The sequence below is a fragment of the Mixophyes fleayi genome, chromosome 2 (assembly GCF_038048845.1).
Source record: "Mixophyes fleayi isolate aMixFle1 chromosome 2, aMixFle1.hap1, whole genome shotgun sequence".
Lineage (NCBI taxonomy): Eukaryota > Metazoa > Chordata > Amphibia > Anura > Limnodynastidae > Mixophyes > Mixophyes fleayi.
Window position 1 is genome coordinate 266,663,612 of NC_134403.1, and position 17,851 is coordinate 266,681,462.

General features: G+C 39.0%; 1 protein-coding gene across 1 annotated transcript in view; it reads left to right on the forward strand.

Annotated features, from left to right (window-relative positions):
• IKBKE (inhibitor of nuclear factor kappa B kinase subunit epsilon) overlaps positions 1–14,400 on the forward strand; it is a 75,687-nt gene extending 61,287 nt beyond the window's left edge. The window contains exons 16-21 of the mRNA XM_075196156.1: positions 1,690–1,729; positions 1,838–1,939; positions 5,029–5,125; positions 6,314–6,420; positions 10,024–10,095; positions 12,741–14,400. Of these exons, the coding sequence (XP_075052257.1) occupies positions 1,690–1,729; positions 1,838–1,939; positions 5,029–5,125; positions 6,314–6,420; positions 10,024–10,095; positions 12,741–12,771 (449 nt within the window). The 3' untranslated portion in view covers positions 12,772–14,400. The remainder of the gene's footprint in view (positions 1–1,689; positions 1,730–1,837; positions 1,940–5,028; positions 5,126–6,313; positions 6,421–10,023; positions 10,096–12,740) is intronic.
• Positions 14,401–17,851: the final 3,451 nt, after the last annotated feature.

Genomic DNA, 17,851 nt, shown 5'->3' on the forward strand with positions numbered 1-17,851 from the left:
TAGAAAGTGGCCACCAAATGCGTGTGTGCATATTTAAAGATATATTTCACTTACCCACATTTTGCTCTATTTTGTGCTTCCTCTGTTCTCAGTGCAATAACCTCTGTTGAATTACTTAATTGATGTTAATTTAAAAGTGTTTATTTTTAATTTCATTTTATATCCAGTAAATAATGCAACACAGGTTACTGCAAATGGAAAAGTAGAAGAACATGAGCGAGCAGACATCTAACCGTATACTAGTTAATGTAGAAATCATTATGTTTGGTAATTATAGTTATACCAGATGTTAGAGTGGTTTTTACAAACATCCTTAGAAGTTTGCCTTTAATTAGGTCCATCCATCAGGATCAATTTACTCCTTATGCATACTGGAGGATGCCCCTTACACACTTGATAATTGATTCCATCACAACAGAGAAAGAGGAGTGTGTTACTAAGGGACACACTGGAATGTAGAAAATTAATAAAACATATCAAATCTTTAATATTAGTTTATTAAAATCTATTGTTCCTGTGTCGTAGACACCAGCAACTATTGCAAACACATAGTTGAGGCAGCTGTTTTGAGGTCTGAAGTAATATTCATGAGAATGCAACCAATCAATTTACTGGAAATTAGTGACATCTCTGATGTATTGTATTGGCCATTAAGAGGTGTCACATGTTCCTGCTGAATTCCAAGGGGCATATTCAATTAGGTTTCCGGTCCGCTGGAATGCGCCAAAACGGGCTTTAAAGTCAATCCACGGTACCGCAATAACGTGGATTTTCGTGCGCACCCCATAGGGTTGCGTAGGAAAATCCGCATTATTGCGGAACCGTATTACCATCAGTACTGCGCAGGTTCCGCTGTAATGCGCTTTACCACAGACCGGAAACCTAATTGAATATGCCCCTAAGGCTAGGCTTCAAGTTCGACCTACAGCCCCAATGTGAGTTGATTATAGATCCACTATATAAACGTATGACAAAATGTAATTGCTCTTTGTTTTTTGTAAACTGTTTCATTTTATAATGCTGTATGTAGAATGTATTTGTGGCAAGTGATAAAATGTACCTGTGCTCTGCTTGCAGTATAAATTCCAGGACTTGGCTATTGCGCAATGCTCATTTACAAAATTTTTTGCTCCTGCATTTTTCCAGCAGGTGAAACATATAATTCTGTCACTTTTTAGAAGCTCATTTACTGACACATTTTATTCAATGGGAAATGCTGAATTTCTGCCACACGTTGGATACATACTGTACATTTTGATGGTCCTCCTGTAGTATGTTTCCCTGTGCTCAGAGATGTGAATGCAGTGTCATTGCATGCCAAATCAATGCTCTACTGCAGCAAGAAACAGCCAGGGACCATCAGCTGTATCTACAATTGCTGTGTCTGTGAGTATAGAAACGGCACATGACAGTGATTTATGGATCACTATTTTTGCTTGTGTCGACACTATGTTTACCTTCCAGTGAACACAGGGCTATGTATAATGCATGACCTTACAGTTGTCTTTTAGTATGAGTCCTTAATCTTTAGAAATGCTTCATGTAGCGTTTCTACCCTACCAGCCATAACATGGCAAGAATATAAGTGCCTGGAAATACAGGGGCACACAAATAACTTGTGTGACATCAGTGTTTATATATTCCAGTATATACAACTCATATGTTTTTCATATGTTTTTCTTGTTGTAGAGCTTTCATACAACGAGGAGCAAATCCATAAACTGGATAAGTAAGTAATTGTTTGTATTTAAAATATATTATTATGTATTCCTGATTTTTCTTTTTTTCTTTTTTGTAATTTAATAACCAACTTTTTCCCATTTCTATATATCCACAGAATCAATTTAGCAAACCTGGCCAAGAAAGTCCTAACTATATTTCAAGATGAGGTTGTTCAGAAATATCAAACAACCTTGCAAGGACACAGTAGCAAGATGAGGTATAATCAGGAGCGGACCTAGATTTTTTGTGGGGGCGGGGGCTTTTTGTGCCCCGCCCTCTTTTTGCACTCCCAAGCAGTGGATATCCTGCAGCAGCTCACTATACCGATGTTCCTGGCTGTTGACAGAATACAGACAGAGTATGCTGCTTGGCCGTGCTGATCGTGTTAAAACACAATCAGAGCGGCCTGACAGGATTCTCTGCTTGCCTGTCAGCCGCCGGGAACATGACTATAGTGGGCTGCCACTGGTTGTCCACTGCCACTAGGAGGGGCGAATGCCCCGATCGCCCCCTTCCTGGACCCGCCACAAGGGTTTTAGCAATAATCACAGTGGAACTGAAAGCCCGGACGCGCATACACCATTCCTGTGCTTGCTCAGGACTCTACAGCAGGGCCGGACTGGGACTAAAAATCAGCCCTGGCATTTAAAATACACAGACCCACCTCAGGTGCAGCAGGAAAAAAACTATGTGTCAATGCGCAGCGGCGGTGCCGAAAAGGATGTGGCCAATATGGGGCATTGATACACACATTATAATAAAACATTACATTTATCACGCCCTTCCAGCCACATCACGGCATCCCCCCAGGCACATTATGACACCCCCAGCCCACTATACTTATCTATGCTTCTGGTGCTGCTGACATCCATAAGGGTGGGAACTTCCTGTAGAGTGAGCAGGGAAGCTCTTTGTCTCACGAGATTACCAAATCTTGTGATACTTAGAGCTCCTCGGCTTGCTCTGCAGGCTGTGTCCTGTCTGGGAACTGGGAGCAGCTATCAGTTCTCTTCCCCTAACCAGAGGTGGATTAAGGCTCAGGGGGCCCAGATTATTTAAGACAGCAGGGCCCCTATTATGTAACATGGTTATTATTTTAGACAAATACACAGGCACTACTGTGTGCACTACTGTTAGAAGCACACAGCTCTGCCTTCACTAGCAGTATGTTGTGAAGTGGGACATAGCTCCCAACTGTCCTTGCAGTCAGATCAAATCATGACACAGTCTCCCAAATTGCATTGCTGGGTCTCCCAAAATTTTGGTCTGGGTCCCGGTGTTTGAGAGTTACACCTCTGACTAGAGATAACATTTGGCTTTCAGTAGAACAGCGATACTAAGTATAAAACAATGTCACATGGAGTGGCTCAAAACAAGTATGAATCCAATGTGGGCAGCACGGTGGCATAGTGCTTAGCACTTCTGCCTTACAGCACTGGGGTCATGAGTTCAATTCCTGACCATGGCCTTATCTGTGAAGAGTTTGTATGTTCTCCCTGTGTCTGCGTGGGTTTCCTCTGGGTGCTCCGGTTTCCTCCCACACTCCAAAAACATACTGGTAGGTTAATTGGCTGCTAACAAATTGACCCTAGTCTGTGTGTGTGTCTGTAACCACAGCAGAGGTGAGGTGCTTTTCCTTCAATATACCGATAAATCTGCCGGCTTGTTCATTTAACTAGAACTCAAAAGAGCATACCATAGTGTAACATGTAAAAAAAATGCACTTTATAATCACGAAAAGTCATTCCAACACCATGTGAATAATCTTTAAGGAACACCAAAAAGGGCAGCAAATCTGTGAATCTTCTGTAACACCTTGACCCCAATGGACATATGCTTACAGTGTTTCCACTTTAAAAGAGCCTTCAGAAATCCTTCACATTCTATTTCCTCTCCCTTTCCTTCTCTTGGAGGTCACAGCATTCTCCGTTATGCGTGTAAATGAAAATAAAAACATACCAAAAAAACATACCAGATGATCGAATCGCCGACGATAGCGGGGACCGACCTGGACGTGGAACAGATTTGGAGCATTGTGTGACCTATGCCTCTGTTCTGTCCTCATCTGGTATGAGTCCCTGACATATCCATTGGAGGATTGTTTTTTATTTGTTTTATATATGATCATTTGTTTTTAAAAAGTTTATACAAGAAGTAAAACAGTGTTGCGCTAGATTCTTCTTGTTTTTATTTTCATTTACACGCATAACGGAGAATGCTGTGACCTCCAAGAGAAGGAAAGGGGGAGGAAATAGAATGTGAAGGATTTCTGAAGGCTCTTTTAAAGTGGAAACACTGTAAGCATATGTCCATTGGGGTCAAGGTGTCACAGAAGATTCACAGATTTGCTGCCCTTTTTGGTGTTCCTTAAAGATTATTCACATGGTGTTGGAATGACTTTTCGTGATTAGAAAGTGCATTTTTTTTTTCATGTTACACTATGGTATGCTCTTTTGAGTTCTAGTTAAATGAACAAGCCGGCAGATTTATCGGTATATTGAAGGAAAAGCACCTCATCTCTGCTGTGGTTAAAGATTGATGCCTGATGTATGTACACTTTTGATTTATTTTGTTGTGATATATAGAAAGGAGGGAACCCTTTCAAGTGTGTACATATTGGGTGACAGATCTTAGGGAGAGCTGTCAGTACTCAATCTAAACATTTTAATGTGTGTGTGTCTGTGTCTGTCTGTCTGTGTGTCTCGTGTGTGTTAGGAAATTTAGACTGTAAGCCCCAATGGGGCAGGGACTGATGTGAGTGAGTTCTCTGTACAGCGCTGCGGAATTAGTGGCGCTATATAAATAAATGGTGATGATGATGATCCAATTGGAAATCTGGCTCCTATATCGCAACCTGCATTCTACATAAGATTCTTGATCACTTTTAAGCTTTAGCTTTTCTACCACAATGAATGAGCAAAAACACCATCCTGCAGTAAATTACTAGACACATACCCTAAATCACTCACAATCTTTCATATTGGAAGATTAAAGCATGTTGTGTAAAGCGTAATTTCAGCCAGCACAATATAAAGCAAAATTCTAAACATCATTGATCCCAACAAAAAGTAGCGACAACTATATACAGCCCATGTGTCTTTCTCTGATTTGGTTTAATGATAGGGGAGGACATCTTCATGATTTACTGTATATATTTTATATCAAAATTTGTATACATATTATGAGGTTTTCATTCACATATGAGCATTTTACCTGTTGTATTTCACCCAAATAGTATTTGCTAATGAAAGCATTGGTGATAAACTATTAAATAAACATACATAAATGTACTTTTGCTCTTCCCAGGACGATTGCTGAGATCCAGAACCATTTAGGACTAGTGAATGGATACTTGGTAGACTGTGATCGGGAGCTCCGGAGTTACGAGGAGACTGTTAACAGTGTATGGTGGCTTTTTATTGCTTTAGTGATTTTTTTATTTTTGCGCTGCACAGAATGTTATATTCTTCAAGCATTAATTCACAAAAACTAAATAGCAAAAACATTTATTTATTTAAACACTTTGGTGTACAAGAAATCAACATAAATAGTGAGGATATTAAAAAAAACAGATTTGTCCTTCTGTGGGGAATTTGGGAGCTATATTCCATGCATTACTCTGCATAGCAGCTGTGAACAGGTGCCATTCACACATGTCACAAGTGTGCGCAGCATTGAAAGGGTGCTTTGTAGGTGGCGGGGGAGGGTCAAAGCTCGGAAGTGCTGAACATGCCTCCAGTGGGACATGGGCACATATCTTGTTATGTATGGTCATGCCTCTTTTAGCGGCGGTGTGTGCACGTTATCCCAGTTCTCCAACTTCACAAATTGGGAGGTATGCATAAATACATTTATACAGAGGCAGTAAAAACCAGTAATGATTAATATTCAAGGCCAAGTTTAACGTTTTAGACCTAATTGGCAGCAAATTGTAGCTTGTAGTCTCACTCTCACGAGATCTCCTTAGTAAGGAACTTACAGCGCGCTACGAAAGGACTACAGTAACAGGAGAACAGAAAGAGGTAAGCACGGGGTGGGGGGGGGTGCAGCAAGTGGCTCACAGGGGGCATAACAGGGGGCACGGCTCACAGGGGGGGCCTCCCAGGGGAATGGAGTCCCCCTTAGCCCAGGGGCCTCCATTCCCTTAATCTGGCCCTGGTCACTATGTAGAACACTGGTATTACACTGCATTTTTACACAATTGCACTTTTACAATATTAACAGAAAATTCATAGTAATATCCAAATATTGGATATGCAAGATAACTATGTCCGCAATAAGATACACATTCAAATAATCACAAGCACTTGGCACCCATTTACAGGGACAGAGACAATTGCACATATATGCACCAACATAGTGCCAGTGTTCTTTCAGTCAGAACTTCACACCAGGCAAAGAACAAGTTATTTTAGTTAGTATGTGTGATATCGTATATAGGGTTTTTCTAAATAGATTATGTTCCTTGGTTGAAGTATTGTACATTTATTTTAATATATTCCTATTTACTTTCATTGTATGCACACTTCTCCCATATGCTGCTTATGCTCTTTGAGTTACTGATAAATGGATAGTTTATCCTTTTTTGCAGACCGTTGACAGATTGTCTCAAAGAATGCTGCAGTTGTGTTTAACACATTCAAATCACAGCAACATCTCCTCATATCACAGTCCAACACAAGAGGATCTAACACTTAGGTGAGTTGGTAGATATAGGTCCTGCTTTCGACACTAGTATATTGTGCTGTAAGAAAGTTTTTTTAAGGACTGTCATGAGAAGTTAGGTAGTTCTAGTGTTTATACTTCACTAAACACAGACAGTGGGCCTGATTCATTAAGGAAAGTAAGGCAAAAAAGGAGTAACTTTGCACCTTGGCAAAACCATATTACATTGGAGGGGGATATAAATTTAAAATGTGGGGACAGATTAATAGTTGGGGTAGGGCATGTCCTAGATCAACATTAAATTTCAGTGTAAAATAAAGCTATCAAGTATTTGTGTCCTACATAAATAAACAGTCAGTATTTAGCTTATGTGCAAAATAATAAACTAATATGCACCCCTTGCATTGTAACATGGTTTTGTCCAGGAGAAAACGTACTTTTTAGCCTTACTTAACTAATGAATCAGGCCTAGTATGTCCACATTGATCTCTTTCTCTCCTCTGCAGCAGGCTGTAATGTTAGGAGGGAGGTGCAAGCAATGACTCACAGCTAGGCTGACTTGCTTTGCTGAAATGAGTAGCATTGATTGGTTGATTCATGCATGGGGCCAGGAACAGTGATGTTGCAACAGCTGGGTCTCAGCCTTTTGACCTGTATTAGATGCAATCAGTACACTGTCCTAAAGATGTGGAAGAATTGCAGCTGTAGATAATGGAGTGGGAAGGTAATGCTTTGTAACAGAACTGCGGTGGAATATAATATTTGAATGGCTCATATATAAAATAAAAATGTGGGGCATGTTCTATCTTAACGTATGTCCTGATGAGGCAAAGTAGCCAAACGGTAGCAGACAGTGATGTATACAGCAATTGAAGTGGACTCCATGGAGCAGAGTAAGCACCATTGAGTAGAGTAACTTTCACTGCCTACCGTGAGCTCAAGTGAGACTGGTCTTTGGGGTGAGATGACAATTGCTATAATTCAGGAGTGGTGGAGGTTCTTTCTTGTAGTCTGTCCAAAGGTGTTTATAATAGAGATGGTCACTGACCCCCGTGTTTTGGTTTTGGATTCGGTTTTGGATCTGGATTACCGTCGTGTTTTGGTTTTGGTTTTGGTTTTGCAAAACCGCCATTGCGTGTTTTGGTTTTGGTTTTGGTTTTGTTTGGTTTTGTTTTGCTATTTTGTTGGAAAATACATGTTTTTGTGCCTAAAATAACCCAATTTAGTGCTACAACTGTTTTAGAGATAAGAAATCTAATTGTTGAGGTAATAAATCATCCAAAAAAAACTGTTTAATTCTTCGTTGGTAGGCCTTCATTTATTCTACACACAAAACAGATTGTCTTCCTCTCCATCTATGCATATTGGCAATGCAGCCATCGTCTTTGGATGTATATTACACCCTACACTTATAGTTAAATATGTAAAGAAATAAAAAAAGACAGTTTGCTTTCTGTCTCTCTAGGCCCCCTCCACTTTTTTAAAAAAACAAAAAATTCAGCCATTATAGACTGTACAATATTAATTGACATGGAGAAAGCCAGTTTGGTTTCTGTCTCTCTAGGCCCCCCTCCACTTGTATAAAATACTAATAAATTCAGCCGTTATATACTGCATAATATAAATTGAAATGGACAAAGGCAGTTTGGTATCTGTCTGCATCAGATCCTCTCTCCACTAGGAGTAAAATAGAAAACTATTCAGCCGTTATATAATCTAGAATATAAATAGAAATTGAGAAAGGCAATTTGGTATCTGTCTGCATCATAATCATCAACATCATCATTAGCGCCCTCGTCGCCTACACAAATCTCCCCCTCATCCTCTTCTAATTCCAAAGTGGCATCCTCAATTTGGGTATCACCGGCTACACTCGGGCTATTAAGGCACACATCAGCAGAATGCTCACGATTAGACATCCCACTGTTGGATGGACTCTCCACAGGGATTGTTGTCATTTGTGAATCAGAGCAAATATTCTCCTGTAATGCCTCACTGTTATCTTGCAGCTCGGCTTTGACGCGTAACAGTAGTTGTGCACCAATTGTAGGCTGGGTAACTTTTTGGGATCTGCCACTAATAGCCAAAGGAGAAGGCCTCATTCTCTCTTTGCCACTGCGTGTGTAGAATGGCATGCTTGCAATTTTTTTTTTATCGTCACTTAACTTTTGCTCAGTTACACTTCTTTTTCGCTTCAATACAGTAAATTTTTTTTTGGTTTTTGTTTTTTGCACTAATTTGAAAACACTCTGTTGTTTGACATCGCCTTGGCCAGATGACGTACTGGGAACACTAACATCAGGACTGGTGACAGAACCTGGTTGCTCATTTAGATCATATGTGGACTGCTTTGAATCCATTGCGTAGATACTGCTGACAGATATGACTTTTGACAGCCAGAAATATTAATGCACAATTAGAGAGGACACCCCAAAAACACTGAGGAGTGCTAACATTTATTGAGTAGATACTGCTGACAGATATGACTTTTGACAGCCAGAAATATTAATGCACAATTAGGGAGGACACCCCAAAAACACTGAGGAGTGCTTAAAATTATTGAGTAGATACTGCTGACAGATATGACTTTTGACAGCCAGAAATATTAATGCACAATTAGAGAGGACACCCCAAAAACACTGAGGAGTGCTAACATTTATTGAGTAGATACTGCTGACAGATATGACTTTTGACAGCCAGAAATATTAATGCACAATTAGAGAGGACACCCCAAAAACACTGAGGAGTGCTTAAAATTATTGAGTAGATACTGCTGACAGATATGACTTTTGACAGCCAGAAATATTAATGCACAATTAGAGAGGACACCCCAAAAACACTGAGGAGTGCTAACATTTATTGAGTAGATACTGCTGACAGATATGACTTTTGACAGCCAGAAATATTAATGCACAATTAGAGAGGACACCCCAAAAACACTGAGGAGTGCTAACATTTATTGAGTAGATACTGCTGACAGATATGACTTTTGACAGCCAGAAATATTAATGCACAATTATGGGGGACAACCCAAAAGCGCTGGGGAGTGCCAAATATGAAGAAAAAATAATAAACCTCTATCCTCCTCTCTGCACTAGCGATTTTGGTTAGAGCAATTGCAAGAACAATATTGTATTCTTTCTCTGTCCCTGCTCTAATTAGCCTATGACTACACCCTGCTCTCTCCCTCTGTCAAATGGCGATGGATTGCTGTGGAGGCGTGTATTTATAAAGTTGAAGTATCGCGAGAACCGAGTCCCGAGATCCGACGACGTCACAATGACGTTCGGCCTCGATTTGGATTCGGAATTGGCGGGAGAGTACCGAGCTGCTCAGCTCGGTACTCGGATACCCAAAGTTCGGGTGGGTTCGGTTCTCGGAGAACCGGACCCGCCCATCTCTAGTTTATAATAACATTGTCAAATGTCACACATTCGAACACTGCCTCAAGTGGAAATTACCTAATGTGCAGCTTTAATAATAGACAGGTGATAGAATTGCATTTTATATTTGCATTCTTAATAAATAGTAATGTCCACACATTGTTAGGTTTACCCATTATAAGCTATTCCTGCTCTTTCTAAGCAGTCTCACTCCTTGCAGTGATGATCAGTGATACTTATTTGTATTTACCAGGATGCTAAAACTACGAGATCAAATGAAGAGTGTGTCTTATGAGTTAGAGAAAAACAACAGTATTATAGACAGGTAAGACAGTGTGTATACCTTTTCAACAGATGGATTTAAATGACTTACAGCTCAGTCTACGTTTTATTCATGTCAGTATAAAACGAAGATTCGGGTGGACAAAAGGAACATTTTGTTGTGGTCTTATAAAGCTTAACATCAGCCAACCATTATAATATGCACAGGTATGGGATCTTTTATCCAGTAGCCACAACATTCAGAAAGCCAAAAGGTAACTAATATTTGCTTAGTGATCATGTCATACATACAGATGCTATCACATCTGTTCGTCCTGTAGTCACTATGAGGAGTGCTGCTAAATAATCTAACAATAGGTATGCCGGGGCAGTTTCAGGAACATACACGGCTGATATTTAAATGTATTTTAGTAACTCCTTTAATAAGGAAAACTTTTAGTCCCAAGCATTCCGGTTAAAGATCCCATAGCTGTGTATAGAAACTAATTGACAAAACAGACATGCTAAATACTGAAATCTAATATACGAAGAATAGTTATGGAGTAATATAGTATAGTATTAGCGCTCAAAATTGTCCTATGACTGAATAATTAAATGCAATGTAATTGGATAAGGATAAGGAGAGAGGAAGGGTAGTATTGTTTGAATGAAACAAGGGATGTAAAACCAACAAACATTTAATACATAATCAATACAAATAAAATACAGATGATATCCACAGTTGATACATAGAAATGGTGATCGGACACTGTAAACATACACTCTTATAGAAAATGTCAGAAGGCCATATTGCACGATTATCCAAATTGAGGGGAACAATAGAGGCTTCTAAAAGGAGCCCTGGGAAAACGATGGATATTCCTTAATAAAGTCTAAACCACGTTGAGGAAACAAGGTTATACATATAGAAATTGGAGTAAAGTTTAGGACACAAATAGGCAATAAAAAGAAGCCTAGCTGCTGCCATACTTAGCAAAGGAATTGAATGGAAAGAATGGACAGGCAATGCTATAAGTGCAATTAGAGAGTAGTAAATCAACTAATCAATCAGAGATAATCAAATAAACTGACGAACATTTAATTGGCTAGTGAGTCAGAAAGGTAGTTAATCACACCCATGTAATAAATTAAGTACAAACATTTTATGGGTTCCAATAAAGGCTTAAGAAGAATATTAACATATTTATTACATCTGTAAGAAGAAAACCTATAACAGCCAATTAGTTAAGTGATCATATTTCTTACACACGATTGAAATGAGCAAAATATAACATGCAGAACTGGGATGGCTCTTAAACTAAAAGTAACTGATGGACATGTGCAACAATAACTATAAATTATGTATTACGTGTAGTACCGTCAAAAACGAATTACTGGTTGACTAGTGAAGATTGAAACATGGTAGATATTTGCAGAATATATATATATATATATATATATATATATATTATATAATGTGGTTTTTTTTAAAAAAAAAAAGCTGGTATGCATCCTCTGTTTGGAGGTGACCTTAGTCCCATTTATAAGATCGTGGGCCTGATTCATTAAGGATCTTAGCTTAAGAAACTTCTTATTTCAGTCTCCTGGACAAAACCATGTTACAATACAAGGGGTGCAAATTAGCAGTGCTTTTTTTGTAAAAAAAAGGTGGTGGAACTCACATCTTGTTAATATTTTAGGAAAAAAAAAATTATATATTAATGTCTAAACATACCTTTAATGTATTGTATTTCACGCAAATGTTCATAGTAAATTCCAAAGTTTTGTCCAATTCTCGCCCCTAATAATTTTTATGTCCCCCTTCAGTGTTCATCCTGTGCCAGTGCCCCTACTAAATTTTTGGTCCCCCTTGAGTTTTTATGCTGTGCCCCACTAATTTTTATACCCCCCCCTTCCCCCCACCCTCATGCTGGCCTTTCTAATTATTTCTTTCACCATTTATTTTATTGTCCACTTTCTTTTAAACGGCTCCCCATTTTTCCTTTAACTTACCTCTATTGCCTCCTTTCTCCTCTTCACTTCTTTTCACTTTTCTTTTCTGGCGTGGCGCTCCTCTTCTTAGGTTGAATATGCTCCTCAGCTCACACCTCCGTGAATGAAAGGCGGGCGCGACGTCATCATGCATGACAGTCATAGCAAATAGAGAAGGGAGGAGGGCGCAGCCGCGCCGGAGAGATGGAATTTTTTTATTTATTTTTTTTTTTTTTTATTGTTAAAGGCCGGCGGAGAAGCCGCCGCTAATAAAAAAAAAAAGGTCCCGGAACGCCGTTCCCAGCGTTCTATGGGAAAAAAAGCACTGCAAATTAGTATTCTGTTTTGCACATAAGTTAAATACTGACTGTTTTTTCATGTAGCACACAAATATCAACTTTAAATTTCAGTGTACAAATAAGCTATCAAGTATTTGTGTGCTACATGAAAAAACAGTCAGTGTTTAACTTGTGTGCAAAACAGAAAACTAATTTGCACCCCTTGCATTGTAACATGGTAGACTTAAATAAGAAGTTTCTTAAGTTAAGATCATTAATGAATCAGGCCCCATGTGGTGATTTTGAAAATGGTTTTGGACATTTGAGAAATATAGATAAGTAAAAGGTGACCACAGTATGTTTTATAATGTATGATTAAATGTCAAAAGAGCTGTTTCTGCCCATATTGTTACTTTTGGACTAATCTTGCCTTCCTCAGGTTGAGTGTACCCTCATCTGCTGGCATCTGACTGTGGCTGTATATTTCTACTCGCTATATCCTGGCAAATCTAAAAGTCACTTGAAGTGTACTTGACGCACAATTTAATAACATGAGTGTGTGTTGTCATTACATTGTTCTCCATATACTTGATATAAAGGACAAAGGAAGAGTGCCTTGGAGGCAGAAGGACATCTACAACCAACTGAAAGAGAGAAATATTCAGGCTTTCCCTAGGAGATGGCATTTAAGAGTTCTGTGCTTTCTGATGCTGTTTGAGTAGCTGGAGCTGTCCAAGAAACAGCTTTTATGTTAACTATGGCATGACCATAGCTTGTCTGTGAGAGTTGTATTTTTTTGTACATTAAGGATTAATAAGTGTATTTTTGTTATATTTCAGTTTAATTAGTCACTGAAATGTTTAATTATGATAAACTTGTGCCACATTCTCACAATACTTTAATTGGGGATAATGCTTTGATTGGCTGGCAGCTTGGTGGTTGAGGCGTGAATAATGTGTTATTGGTGGAGTAAAATATTTTCACAAGTGTACTTATTAAAAATTCCCTGTGAAAGGGTATTGCCATTCCCCCATCACTTAGCTAGATGTTAATATTTTTGTTTAGCTAATGGAGTACAGAACAAGTCCAAAAAAATGTTATTATGGGAAGCTGATGGTTTTAGAGAAAATCGCATTAAGGATGGAAATTAAAATGGAGCTCCACTCCCATCTAATTTTAAATTGGATAATCTGGTTTGCTGGAGAATTAATAAATTATTTGAAAAACAAATTTTAAAGACTCCCTGAAAATCCTATATGTCTATGAACAGAGAGGCCACAGCAGTGATGGACAACCTAATACACTTCAGTGGCCACATGGGTGACCCTCTAACGTTCTTGAAAAGGTCATCCCATTTCCATTTTAGCTCAGTGATACCTTAAAACAATACATTTAATCATAGGGGGAGGCCCATATGTGTAAAAACATATCAGCAGGTGCATTAATGTAAGACAAACAAGTGTTACAAGCTATAATAAACAATAATTCTGTAAGGAGCCTGAGGGCTGAAGGTGAAGACTCAGAGGACCACCTGCCATCATTGGGCTGCAGGCTCAAGGTTCTTGGACATACCTTATGTGTCCATCCTCCTCCCTCTCAACACTGGCTCTGGGAAGATCAGCAGTCACAGATGGTTGTAGATGTACTAATTGTTATGTTATATATTTACTTGCCAAGTGATATATATATATATATATATATATATATATATATATATATAATTACTTGGCAAGGGAATGTAGAACCTTATTTTTTTTCTTATTTTACTTAAATAAGAGAATAATTGAATAGGTTTATTGTGAAAAGTGGCTGTTATAGATTAAAAAAAATCATTAACTGAATATGTAATTGTTGTATGTAATTGTTTATTTAGAATCTAAATGTATTCTATACATGTAACATATTATTTTTCACTGTACAGTGGATGCTTCTAATGAGACTTACCGCTCAGGGATGATTGCAATGAACAATTGCCATCATAGTGCCACCTCACTTGTCGCTGTGATATTGGAACATTATGATCCTTTGTGCCAAAGTCTATTTTTTAAAAACTGTTTAAAACTTGAACATTTTTATAATAAACTTTTTTTTATATATAATTTCATGTGGGTCATCATATTTTTTTTAAAATCATGTATGCGTAATGGCTTTTCTTGCAAAGTAAAGCAGAAATACGCTCATGTCTAAATCATGTTTTGTTCAAATACTGGTTGAAGACTCCTAGACCGTATTGTGCAATTTGTTATGATAATTTAGCCACTGAATAGTGTTCTTTGGTTACTGTCTCAGAATGATATGTGTTACCTCTGTATAATAATTCATGACAAGGGGCCTGATCCTAACTTAAGTTAAATACTGACTGTTTTTTCATGTAGCACACAAATATCAACTTTAAATTTCAGTGTACAAATAAGCTATCAAGTATTTGTGTGCTACATGAAAAAACAGTCAGTATTTAACTTATGTGCAAAACAGAATACTAATTTGCACCCCTTGCATTGTAACATGGTTTTGTCCAGGAGACTGAAATAAGAAGTTTCTCAAGTTAAGATCCTTAATGAATCAGGCCCAACATACTTAAAGTGTAATGCCGCTCAAAAAATTATGTTGCCTAATTAAAAGAACTATGCAATAACTCCCATAACTGAAATAGGACTGCTTGAAAGATAGAAACAAACTATTGCTGCCGTTTCATAGAAGAGTTGTTGAACAATAACACTCCTTTGCAGCATCTGTTACCATGAAAACAAACTGGACTGCATTGACAGTATTTTTCTGTATTTTAAACTGGCAAATTTAGGCAGTTGTCCTATTTAAAGTGTCAATAGTTATTGATAGTTAAATGTACAACCCAGCATTATAATTTAATTAGACAAAATTATTTTTGAGTGAAACTGATAAATGATCTACATTTACTAATCATATTGTTCTCATCCTGTTATTATAACTCTGCAGCTAATGGTGTCTTTATATACTGTAAATTGAATGTTCAATCAGGCCATTTTAAATCTGTTGCAATCACTGCATCAGGGGTGCACGGAGGATTGTCAGGGGTGGGGGGGTTTCCCCCCGCCGACCCCAAAAAAGCAGCTCCGTTTCGCCAGCGCTGTCCTATACAGCAGCCGCGGCGCTGTCTAAGAAGCGTCCGCGGCGGTGCTGTATACAATAGTTAGCGCAGGGGGGGTTTCTAGAGAATCAGAAACCCCCCTGCATGCGCCACTGTGCATGTGTGTATAAAACAAAAATCCAGAAGTACACTACATGGCCAAACTTATGTGGACCTCTGAACATCACATTCATATGGGCTTATTGAATATCTTATTCCAAAACCATGGGCACTAATATGAAGTTGGTCTCACCTTTGCTGCTATGATAGCTTCCACGCTTCTGGGAAGGTTTTTAACTAGATTTTGAAAATTTCCACCCATGCACAAGAGCATTAATGAAGTCGGCACTGATGTTGCACGATAAGACCTGGCTTACATTTGGCGTTCCAAACTGCTCCAAGGGGTAAATGTATGGAGCTCTGATTTCTGCAATTTGCCGGAAATCGGCGATTTTGCAGGGGAAATTTAAAGCGGCAATGACTTGTAAAGGCAAACTCGCCTTTATAAGCAATCGCCGCTTTAAATTTCCCCTGCGATTTCCAGCGCCTTGCAGAAATCGGAGCTTCATACATTTACCTCCAAAATTGTTCAGTGTGATTGAGGTCAGGGCTCTGTGCAGGACAGTCAAGTTCTTCAACGCCAAACTTGGGAAACCATTTTTGATGACCTTTGCTTTGTGCATGGGGGCACTGGCTTGCCAAAACAGGAAACAGGCTTCCTCAATCTGTTGCCACAAAGTTGGAAGCACAACATTCTCTAGAATGTCATTGTATGTTGTAGCAGTAAGTTTTCCCTTCACTACAACTAAGATGCCCAGGCCAAACCATGAAAAACAGCCTGATACCATTTTTCCTTCTCCACAAAACTTTCCAGTTAGCAGTATGCATTCAGATAGAAATTGTTTATCTGGCATCAATGAAAATCCAGATTCATCCGTCAGACTGCCAGATGGTGAAGTGTGATTCGCCACTCCAGAGAGCGCATTTCCACTGTGCCAGATTGCAGTGCCGGTGTGCTTTACATCACTCTAGTCGACATCTGGCATTGGACATGGTATTCTGAGGCTTGTGTGTGGCTGCTTGGCCATGGAATTACAATTCATTAAGTTCCCAACAAACAGTTCTTGTGCTGATTTTGCTTCCAGAGGCAGTTTGGAGTTCGGTAGTGAGTGATTTACACACAACAGCACTTGTTCCATTCCGTGAGATTTTGTGGCCTAAAAAAATGATGTTGCCTAATTAAAAGAACTACGCAATAACTCCCATAACTGAAATAGGACTGCTTGAAACCATGGTCATGGTCGAGGTCGAGCTTTCGTTTTTCCTAGACGAATCCACTTCACAATAACAGCAGTTACGGTGGACCAAGGCAACGCTAGCAGGGCAGAAATTTGCAAAACGGACTTGTTGGAAAGATGGCATCCTATGACCGTGACAAGTTAGTGAACTCTTCAGTAAGACCCATTCTAATGTTTTACTGTGGAGATCGCATGGCTGTATGCTTTATTTTATGCACATTTAAAAATGGGTGTGCCTGAAATGGCCAAACACACTAATTAGTTGGGGTGTCCACATACTTTTGGCAATGTAGTGTATACTGTATCTGATGTAGATATTGCAAATGTACCTGTGTGCTGAAAGATTTAAATATCCTACACAGAAGTCAACTTGAATAAATGCTCTACCTGTCCTGCAATGTAGGTAGTATTCATTAGCACTGATCTCACTAACGTGCATCAAGGTAATAACGTGCATAAGTCCATTACTCTCAACCCAACACAGCACACTAGGAATATAAAAGCAGGGAGTGTATCAATGTGAATGAATGCCCTATGTACCTATTGTAGGCAGAACACTCGTTCACATGATCTGATTGGAGAGCAGCCCTGGCCTGCATTTTTGTATTCTTTATCGTTGGGCACTGGAGATTTGTAAAATGTGTGGTAAAAACTCCTAGTATAAAATGTGGCCTAAAGGCGGCTATAATATGGGGCACTGATTATTGGGTATGACATAGGGAAACTGGATGCTAATTTAACAAGGCAGTAGTGGATGGCATTATTTGGGGGCACTGGAGGCAAATATTATGTGGGGGTACCAAAGGCTGATATAAAATCTGGTGCACTAGAGGCTGGTATAATAAGAGAGCAGATGAGGCTGCCTTCATTTGGGGTCTGTCGGGTAATGGAAGTTGGTATAATGTGTTGCTACTGGAGACTTATAATGAGACTGTGCTGGAGGCAGATATAATGGCTGGGGCACTAAAAACGAATAAATGATATAGTCATGACTGAGAGGCTGCTATATGGGGAGGTTGGTATGTCTGTGACACCAAGGAATGGGCATAATGTTGTGCAGTATTGAACGTACCACTCCCCCGAGGCATGACAGATAGTGTGTGTGTGTGTGTGTTGGGGGATTGGTGATTATAAAAAGACTTGCTT